Source organism: Papaver somniferum, chromosome 4 (assembly GCF_003573695.1).
Source record: "Papaver somniferum cultivar HN1 chromosome 4, ASM357369v1, whole genome shotgun sequence".
NCBI classification, from domain to species: Eukaryota; Viridiplantae; Streptophyta; class Magnoliopsida; order Ranunculales; family Papaveraceae; genus Papaver; species Papaver somniferum.
Genome location: NC_039361.1, coordinates 8,106,114 through 8,117,406, shown reverse-complemented (window position 1 = coordinate 8,117,406; position 11,293 = coordinate 8,106,114). Strand labels below are relative to the sequence as shown.

Here is an 11,293-nt window from a genome sequence, read left to right as displayed (position 1 = left end):
ATCATTACAATAACTACAAATAGTTCATCAAACATACCTCCATTGCTTTTAAACCTCAATTGGTTATAAACCATTGTCCATTCTGCACACCAGCAAAGAAATCAGCAACCCCATTGCTCCACACATCGATTAATCTCCCTCAATTTTATTTCATTGGAAAATAAAATTTTGCTCAAGTAAATGAATTTCACCTGTCACAATCATTTACATGTGAGCATTTGGAACCAAAAATAAGTAAAGTATGCACTTACATAATTACTTAAAAATCAATCAAAATATAGTACTCTTTGTTTCTCTTGAGTGTCAAATAAAGATTCAAAATTATATAGTTATAACATCATATATTTATAACTCTCTATCAAGCATTTTATCAAACATATGTGGTGGACTAGTTTGATTGCTAACAATAATCTTCCTTTTCATTACCAAAACAAGAGTACGAAATAATAGAATCAAAACATGATTTTTGAAGTAATTTCTTACATCTCTAATCTCTTATCTCAAATACCATATACGTCTTATATTTTTAAAAAAACATACACAACGATTTTAAAATCACTACGTCTCTCAAACTAAAAATCCAAATGGAAAATGTCAAAATGGGTTTTGAAGATAAGTTCCCTATCTACAGGTTTCATATTATACACAAATACAAAATACACTAGTATAATTATGGTCTTTGGTCACGGTTGACCTAGTCACGGTGCTACCTATAAACGAGACTAAAGTTTAGTTTGTCACGGGAAAATATGGTTCCTTGTTTAAACACCAGTCCACGTCTTTTAAACAGGATAAAACTTCCTTGGTTTCTCAACCCACCTTCTATACTCCCGCGATCTACAACTCCACGCTCATCCCACTGGACTTCCACTTCATCTTCTCTCATCATCTTTATGTTTTAGGGAAATCATTCCCGTCTTTCTTCTCTCTGTCATTCCAACTCAACTTTTTTCTTTCTGTTTCCTGTGGATTTTGAATCGGAAGTTTCAGTCGTTATTATCTCTTTTTATTACATTGTTCAATTTTTTTTTTGTATCAAACCTAGATGAATACGCAGTAAACAACAAGTATTTCGTTCAAAGTTTTTGGGTTTTCTGTTGTCATCTTATGGATTTAAGGAAAACCAATTTGATGGCGAAACTGATGCCGATTATGTTCAAGCGGCTTGGATTTTTTCTGGTAAAATTCTGAGAACACTATTAAGTTCTTGAACTCGGTTTTGGTTAATTGATCTAATAATTTGCAATTATGAAATAGGGGAATTCTTTGTATCTTGGGGTTTAATTTCTTATCTAATATTGTGACGAATTGTTTTTCCAATTTTTGTTGGAGTTGAAAAATTAGGTACCCTTAAATAAACATTGCTAGAGTGTCGGAGATCCATATTTTTTCTCATTATCTGAAAGGTATGCTAGTATCTTCCTTGTTTTTTTTTTTTTTTTGATACCTATTTGTAAGATGAACTGGCTTCCATGGTGCAAAGATCAGAATGACAATTAATCCAGTTGAGACATCAGAATGGCTTCCATGGTGCATTGTTAGTGAAGGAAGAAATCGAATTCCCCTTCTTGAAAGACAAAAAAAATCCAATTTGCAAATATGATTTGGTACCTTTATATTATTGTTATATTACTTTGTGGTTTTAAACTATTTAACCTTGATCAAAGCTGGTTAGGGTATATTAAACATAATGTTGTTATCGTTCAGTTTTATGTGGTTGATTTGGAGGTAACTTTTTGTTTCCCCAGTGGAGATATTCAATATCTTTGTAGTGTCAGTATGATATGTTGTGCTGATTTTTTAAGTTGTCCGATTTCTTCTTTACTGTATGTATTTAATCCTTTTAGACACCTTCGATTATCTGAATAATCCGAAGACTTGAAAGTACAATACCCAATCACGGGCAATCAATGTTTACTGCTATCGGAGGTGTTGCTCAGATTTTAGTTAGGAGTCCATGCAAGGATGAGGATCCAATTTTAATCTGATATATATTAGCGTTCTTCACATGACCGGTCAGTTCTGTCCTTATTTAAAGCTGGTTGTGTTTCAGTAAATGTGGACAATATTTTATCTGATATGTAAAGTTGTTATTTTCTATAGATGCGGGATAAACTATGACTTTCTTGATGAAGACAATTCTTATGGGTGCATTTTATTGAGGTGAAAACTGATTTCATTCTGACAGTTTTCTTGTAACTTGTAAGCCTTCTTTTTCCTCATTTATACCTTGTAAGTCTTAGTTTTGAACTGGTCTCTTTGACCTAGGCACCCTCAGCACCAAAGATCTTCAATACCATGATAAGGTATTGTTTGCTCAACGAAATGGAAAACTAGCTAATGCCTATACAAATCATACGGGTATGTGATTTAATCATTATTATTTTTCTATTTTTTTACTATGTAAATCTTTATACATCTAAACTTTCTTCGGGACCATTTCATGCGCAACCACAGGTGCTTGCTGCCAAAGATAAAGAAACAATTTACAACATGCTTCCTTACCTTTGAGTGTAGACCATGTTGAAGATCCATTTGAAATGCAATCTGTAATTTGGTCTCAGGTCCCCATTTTCTAGTTATAGATGACTTACCGTGGTTCTATAATACACAATAATTAGTATTACTCTCTTTCATGATTAGTTCAACTTCCCCGAATAACAATTTTTAATAGCTTTCTGTATGAATGTCGAAGTTGTAAGTATAACTCAACTTACATCAACATATACTCTAGAAACAACACTTACTCTCTCATCCACTCTTCAACATTGATACAAATTTGTATGCATGTTATATGATTTTTTTGAGTAGGGGTATTTCTTTTCTGTGGATGCTCACTGGAATAAAGTGATCAACTTTAATTAACCAAAGAATTAAACTTAACAGGTGATCCCTTGTATGGAACGTTCAGTTCTGGATCAACTTTCATATTATTTTGCTGCTTGGCTAGCTGCTTATGCTTATCCAACTAGTTAAGCGAAGACGAAGTCCTGGTAATTCAACCCTGTCAAGTTTTCAGATATTAGACCAGTACTCCTTCATTAAGCCTTGCTGATATGTATTTTTTGGTTTATCTCAACGCTCGGCTAGCTGCTTATCCCACTACGTTAAGGGAAGCCTTGGTAATTTAACCCTGCTGAGTATTCCATTGTTTATCCTTGATGTTATGCATTTCGTGATTTGTATGCCAGTTAACAGACTCCAGATTGGAGGAAAACAAAGAGAAGAGTTCTTACCGTATCTCCCTGTCCATCTCCAAATGCCCTTCAGTTAAAATAAGGGATACTCTCTCTCAGGGTACCTATTATATGTTCGTCTTTCTGTCCATCTCTCATCCTTTCTTAGTTCATTTTTGATTTCAGGAGTTTCGGGATTTGGATCAGGCTTCTTATTGTCAATAATCCAGTAATAAACAAAGATGTAGCACACACTTGTAAGTTGTAACTGGTACTGGAAGTGGGGCATAAACTAGGTAAGGTAAGTCAAAGGGCACTTGAAAGTTACAATTTTAACCAGAAAAATAAAACCTATTCTACTTTTTGCCTAATGACCAGTAAGAAAGGAATAATGAGAAAAGTTTTCTTTCGAAAGCAAGTTCTCTCGTTGTTTTTGTCGATATGTATGACGAGATTCTGCTCTAGTCTTGTTTTTTGTTCTAGACCTTTCCACTTGACAGGCAATCTAGTCTTCATTTTCTGGCAGAATATTTTGTTATTTCAAAGTCCATCTTCCAACGTTTTTCCGCCAAGTCATTGAGTTAACAAGCAGATTACCAATTTCATTTTGGAAAGGGAAAGTAGGGGAACTTAAAATATGGAGGAACATATATAAAGCCCCAGAAATACTCTTCAAGTCTTACTTTGTGACGTTGTATATAAATTGCAATATAAGTTCATGAAATTTTCTGTTAATTTTTTGCCTATTTTTAATATTTGTGGTGTACGGATGTCTCCGGTACTTGCACATTGTAAGATCTTTACTGTAATTTGACGAATACACTTTGTTCATTTTTCTATGCTTTTACAGTCAAACTACATCCTAGTGGCAGGGTTTGGAGGAGCTCTTACAGTATGAGCCTGCAGAGGCATATGATCAGTAAACAAGACATGGAGTAGGTATGAGATGGAAGTGTCACTGCCTTTCGAAACTTCTTTGGAGTCTTCCACTTGGTACTCTTTTAGGTGGGTGTGTTTTCTTGTTTTCATAATTAGTGGTTCTATTGATATGTCCACAACTAGTAGAATCCATATATCAAGATAGATGTAAACTGTTTTGCACGATATTATCAGATTTAATGAGTGGTAATTTCAGTCAGATTTTGTTACTGTGTTACTTATTTTATGTGTTTGCAAGGCATAAATTAATGCCCAATATCTTCTTACGTGTATGTTTGATGGTTTGGACACGTCGGATAAATGAAATTCGAGACCAATACGCAAATTGGTCACGGTATAATATAAAAATTCGTGTCCAGTAAATGAGTTTGGTCACGGTGTATACACCAGTTCGTGACCTAATACGAAAATTTGTCACGGTGAGCAATAAAAATCCGTGACTATTGAAGTGCTAGTCACGGTGGATTTCACGAAATAGCCGCGGAAATATACCGTGTCCAAATGTCATGACTTTTGGCCTCGCAGGCTTTGGCCACGGTTTTCCCAAAAATGAATTACCGTGACCATATACATTTGGACACGGCAAATTACCATGGCCGAAAGGAATTTTTGTACTAGTGATATCAACACAAAGATCATAAAAGAGAATTCAACAAGGACTAGCAACGTTATGCAGTTTTCTAAAATACTTTAAAAATAGTTTAAGGACTCCGAAAATTCTAAAATTTCGCATGGATGACCCTCATGATGTCTAATATACCAGGTTAAAATTTCAAGACCCAATTCGTTTCCATATAGAAGATAAAATACATCTCTACAACATGTTAATAAACATTCGTTTCACATCAACAATATTTTTCTATGTTAGATATTCATGATAAAAATATTATCCATGTTGCAAACCTACTCCATCAAAATCAGGCATAAAATTTAACTCTAGGTATTAGTTTACCTAAAATTTCAAGCATCATTTTCAATTGTCAAAGAAAAATTATACATATTATAATTTTATAAAATGAAAATAAAACATGATACTTATCGCGTTTAAGTAATTGTTTTCTTTTTGATATCCATGGCAGAATAAAACGTCTTAAAATTGTTGGAAAAATTGCCGAATTTTGTCTGCACAACAAATAAAATCAAACACGAAACAAACAACGTTATGGCTGAGTCGCGGACTAGGTCGCTATCTTTAAGACGTTTCGCGTCTCTGCCCAAGATTGTGCAAGCAGTTCTTCAATGGCGCGTCGTCCCCAGAATAAAACAGCCGAGATTAATCTCTTACACAATCGCTCTTGCACGGTGAGAGGATGTGAAACTTCTACACTTCATTCTTGCTCAGAAACTCATTTAGAAAAATAAGAGATGTTCACACACTTATTTTTCTTTCTCTAAAAATCTTTTTGTAAATCCAAGTCATAAAAGAAAAACTCTCTCACAACAAAAAGGATCTCAACAACTGTCCAAGTTCTTTTTAACACCAAAATATAAAAGAAAAACTCTCACTAAAAATGTTTCAACTACTCGCTCAGTTCTTTTCATCAAAATCAGATTTATAATAGTCAAAGAATTAAATAAGATTAAATGAAATGCATTAATAAGTTGGTAATTAGCATCATTAACCAATTCAACAAAAAACGGTTTTTGACATTAAAAACGAAATGAATTTATTCTTTAACGGAAAAATAAATGTCACAATAAAACCATTTAAATGAGACACTAATTTATTGGAAATTAATAATATTTTTAAAACATATAATCCCAACATAACCTAAAGCATAGATGGCGCAGTAATCAATCATATACAAGTTCACAGTTTCCTTGTTATTTTCGCACGGTAGTTCCGGAAGTATCTTGAACTCATTGGTGGCTGGGTTCCAAAGACACAAGAATACGGTAAGACTATAGGAAAACCCTAAGCAAACTAAACCGTTACATGAACTTCTCAATGAAACATGATACCGTGGACCTGCAGATTTGAATGGGTGATCCACTTTGACAACACCGTCTTGAAACTCATTCATCCATGCTGCTTCTGACAATGAAGCATAAGGTATAGACTGCAATGGGTAATTAGACTTGCTAATCCATCAAAATCATGAAGAATGAGATTGTAGTTATTCATTTGGATATTAAAATCAAGATGCATTTTTACAAAGTGAGAACTAGAAATTCGATCTAACCAATTCTTACAGACACACTTGCATACAAATGTGGTTTTCACTGGTACCCTTATAAGGATTTGAAGGTAGACGTCTTCTGGAATGTTGGACATTTTTGCTTCTCTTGTTTCTAGTTTCGTGGAGTGTGAGGCAGATAGACAGAAATTAGGGTTGTTTATTTTCTTAGGTTAGAGAAATCAGTGCATTGCATTCATCTTTATAGGAAAGCCATGTTAATTAGTATTTATGGGTGGGATTTGGTATTTAAAAACCAACAAGCCATATATCCATACATTTGGCTAAGGAATTACAGCACAAATTACAGATTTATAGATTAAAATTTGCCTTGTGTTTTCAAAAAGAGAATTTGGTTTTCCATATTTACTACCCCGAATTAAATCCTCTTAATTGTTTTCCTCATATTTCCTATTTGAAACCCTGAAAAATCATAAATACTCTTTTCTATGTACCTTATTTGACAAACATTGAACATAGCCATAGCAGATTCTTTCTCATTAAACCAAAGATTCCGGCGACAACTGTACGTTGTAAGGATAAACCAAAGTCCAACAGGTTAACGTTTAAATCATGCAACATAAACTCAGGGAACTTGAACAACTAAGAGTGGACCGCTGACCAAGGTGGGATGCCATATCTTAAGCTTTAAATCATGAAGCTTAATATACTCTAGGTAGTAGAAGGAACTAGGGATGATTCGCCAGATCCAATTGAATTGATACTCGAATGCACCAAATGAAAATTGGAGTACCCCAGATCTTAATGAAGCAATAAAATCACACACACAAGGAGACACACGTAAGTTTTTATTTTTATTTATAAAGTATCTCTTTTATAAGACGGAGTCTTATCTTCTCTTTCAAAAAAAAAAAAAAAAGACGGAGTCTTGCTACCTACAAAGCTTAGGTAGCTAATAAGATACAAAGAAAAAACCATATTCAAATGACATGTAAACCTCAGACCTCTTAGCACAACCAGCAAGTGCTGGACTTACTGATGGCCCTTACTGATCTTCTGTTAAACACTTGCTTGTAGCACACATTCACCCCATATACCATCTAGCACACAGTATTATTTTCTCTAAATCTCTTAATAAAATTTCCTAACCATATATATGCTTGATGGGTAAGAGTTCAAGAGGATATTTAGTCCCTGGTGATTCCTTCATGTTTAGGTCTTCCATCTTCGATCCTTTAGGCAAACACCAATCAAAAGTGTACAACACATTTGCGAGGATGAGCTCCGTTAACACAATTCCCATATTAACTGCTGGGCAAACCCTTCGACCACCCCCGAAAGGTAAGTAGTCAAAATTCTGGGTACCGACAAAATCGATGGAGCTATCCTTGAACCTCTCTGGCAAGAATTCTAATGGATTTTTCCAATATTCTGGATTTCTTCCAATCGACCATGCATTTATTAGAACCTTTGTTTTGGGGTATATGTCGTATCCATCAATTTTGCTGTGTGTGTTGCTTTCTCGTGTAATAAATGGACCTCCTGGATGCAACCTTAGCGTTTCTTTAACTACCATTTTCAAGTATCGGAAACTATCAAGGTCTGATTCCTCCACCTTCCCTTTTGATCCCACATAGTGTCTGATCTCTTCTTGAAATTTCTTCATTTCTTTCGGATTTTTAACCATTTCTAGCATTGCCCAAGAGACTGTTACAGCCGACGTGTCTACTCCACCGAGAAATATATTCTGATAGTTTTTACACAGAAAAGTTATATATAACAACATATGTACCATAAGTTAAAAATTAAAAAGAGAAAAAGAAATTACCAGAACGATTGCTTTAATATGGTCATCAGTGAGATGAATTGTACTCGTTTGATCCTTCTTTATTGTAAGCAAAACGTCTATGATATCTTCTTCCTGTTTCACTCGCTTCGGGTTTTCATGTTCGCCTATGATTTGTTGAAAAAAATCATCCAATTCATGGAAGCATTTTTCAGTTTTAGCATGGATGCCAGTGATCCTATCAATAATCCAGCCTACCTTAGGAAAGTAGTCGGATGCATGATAACCGTTCAACATGCCGACTTCATAAAGAATTTTTGTAAGTCTTCCATTATCAAATATATTTCTACTTTCACTGGCTGTGCAACCAAAAGCAACTCTACAGATTGTTTTAAGTGTAAAACTTGATGACTTTTCAAAGACATTCACGGGAGAAGTATTTGAAGAAGATGATATAGAATCCATCAAAACATCAATTTCTTCCGCCCTGACTGCCTTAAAAGATTGCACTTTTTTCATGCTAAAAAGTTCAAGTATGCATATCTTGCGAATCTCTCTCCAGTACTCTCCACGATGTGTAAAAGTCATATCTAAGTAATCATACGTAACCCGTTTCCGTCCAGCGAATTGAATTCTATTACAAAAATGAAGATCATGTGTTTTCATGACTTGTTCGGCAGCTTTGGCGGACGAGATTACAACTGTTGGTACACTACCAATCTGTAGAAGCATGACTGGTCCATATATTTTAGATAGATGTGGTAGTGTTTGATAATTCGGTTTCCCGATTTGATGTAAATTACCAACGATCGGAAGCTTTGGAGGACCAGGTGGAAAGTTGGGTTTGTATTGATTACCATTGTTTCTGGTTCTTAATGTACTGAGAAGATATAGAGGAAGGAGGAGTATAAAAGGAAGAAGTAGAAGGAAATTGGTAGAAAGAACTTCCATGCTTATACGAAATGAGACAGTTATCTCTTTTGTTGTGAATAGTGGTGTGTTGTAATGCTTTCTTATAAGGTAGCAAATATGGGTTGTGATGATCAGTGGACAATGACATTCGAAAATAAAAGTCATATCAACTTGAAAATCTATCCGTTGCGATATTTCCTTAGCCCACTTGTTAAACAACAAACAATTATTCCCAAGAGTTGTATTATCGTACGCAACTGAACTACATGACAATAATGATGACCTCATGCGTTTAGCGTCAGAATGTGATATTATACTGATGCACAAGGCGCCAGCCTTCGTGACCATGATCTTCCTGTCCCTCTAGGTTTGGACTTATCCTCCGAGAACTTTTCTAATTTTATATTTTTACGAATGATAACTTCTTCGTCCATCTATCTAGTCCCGAGTCTTGTTCTCTAACAAGATAACACTCATGCTTCATCACCCCCACTCCTACCGTAAGTCATTCAACAATTGCGAATGGTTGTTAATATCATGGACGGGCAAGAGGGCGGTTAATATGGCGATTGTGAAGACTAGTCCACTTATTACTGCAGCCACAACTTAGTGTTCAAAATCATGGTTCTTGGATAAGTTTTATGACTGTATCTATCTTTAGTCAATTTCTCATCATCAATGCGAGATGCATAGTCTTTGTTTTTGTATGCCAATGTCTTTAACCTCGTACTTTCTTTGTATCTTCCACAGCCCTGCTTAATCCATTGTTGAATATTCGACAACTTCAATATTCCTAGGAGGCAAACAATAAAATTTCCTGAATTTTGGAATATGAAACCCCCACATACTTTGTCTTCACGTTAAACAGCCAATAACGCGTACATAATCCTGTCCAAGTTGTTTTCTAGATTAGCACCAGTATATCAATGTCATGATCTTCACCGGAAATACCAAAAATGACATGCATTTCTTTGTTTGAGATATGGCCGCGCCTAATCTCCCACCCCTTTAATGAGCGCAACCAAAAATGAAAGCTCACCCAATTTTGAAATACAACCGTTAGATCTTACAGGACACAAATTCAGCCGTCAGATTTGTTCAGATTCCTTAACTGTTTTCCACGTGAACATTAGTCTGGAACTGGAGGATTTTCATGCTTGAATCTCAACGGTGGGATTTCATTTTGGCGGAAGGATGTTAGGGTAAATACGGTGTAATACATGGGCATATATTCACAGGTTTAATTCATTTTTGTATTTACAAAAATGCCATTTTCGTAAAACATAACGATGAATTAAAACCGTCGTATCTTTTGATTTATATGTCGGATTTTTGTACATCTTTTATGACCGGGAAGTTCTTTAAATTCTCTATGCAAAAAGTATAAACACGAGCATAAAATTTTAATTTTTCATTTGTTTTTATTTTCAAAGGTAATATGAAAGAACGTATATCTTATGTTCATGTATCATATATTTTGATTTTTTTTCAAAGAACATATTAGAAGACATGACGTGCAAAGCATGTGCACTCGACTTGTAATTAATAATGAGGCAATGTTGTGACCCATCTATGATTCATGAAACTCAACGGCAAGCCTTCATCCGTGAGAAAATCTTACAATATTTACGTAGGTAAAATGAATAATTTGGTCTTATATGTAATATATATATTCAACGCTTTCATTGCATGCACCTAATTGAACGCTTAAAATTAGAATCATACATATGACTCACAAGAAGAATTATGTGGGCATAATTTAGTCGTCGTCAGGGTCATGGTTGTCATTGTTTTCGATATTCTTGACAGCAATAATGCAGGTAAGTCCTTTTTCATCCAACCCCCACTTGCGGATGATATGTGGGTTTCAAATCCTCGTCAGCCAGTCCACTTCATTTTTTTAATTTTTTGATGGGAAGAGAAGTATAATAGATTAAGGTAGAATGTACAAACAAATTACCAAAAGTAGCAAAAGAAAAGAGAAAACAAAGAACAAACTAAAAGAATACAGTTTCCCAGTTTAGAACAACATGAGAAAAATGTGAATGAATTTGTTTTCTCATTTCATTTTTTTAATACTCAAGACATTTCTATGGATTTACTAGATATTTTTTCCTCTATCTCCTCTCTCTCTCGCTCTTTCTTTTTCAATAACAAAATCATCAAAAATAATCCTTTTCTGCTCAGATTTAGTCCATTTTGGAGCAGATTTTTTCACTATTTCTTGTTTTTCTAGGTTAGTTAGTAATTATAGCTTAATTTTTATTATGTTTTCTTCTTATCTATATCATTATGGTGGTTTTATCTACTCTTTTGAGGTTTATCTTCGCTTTAGTGGCGAT

At 34.6% G+C, this 11,293-nt stretch overlaps 1 protein-coding gene across 1 annotated transcript; it reads right to left on the bottom strand.

Moving 5' to 3' along the window:
• Positions 1 to 7,088: 7,088 nt before the first annotated feature.
• On the bottom strand, positions 7,089 to 9,002 carry LOC113274696 (cytochrome P450 71B36-like). Its single transcript, XM_026524085.1, has 2 exons — positions 8,082 to 9,002; positions 7,089 to 8,000 (listed from the first exon to the last, which is right to left on the bottom strand). The coding sequence occupies exons 1-2, from the start codon at positions 8,988 to 8,990 to the stop codon at positions 7,398 to 7,400; spliced, it is 1,512 nt and encodes a 503-aa protein (XP_026379870.1). The 5' UTR covers positions 8,991 to 9,002; the 3' UTR covers positions 7,089 to 7,397.
• Positions 9,003 to 11,293: the final 2,291 nt, after the last annotated feature.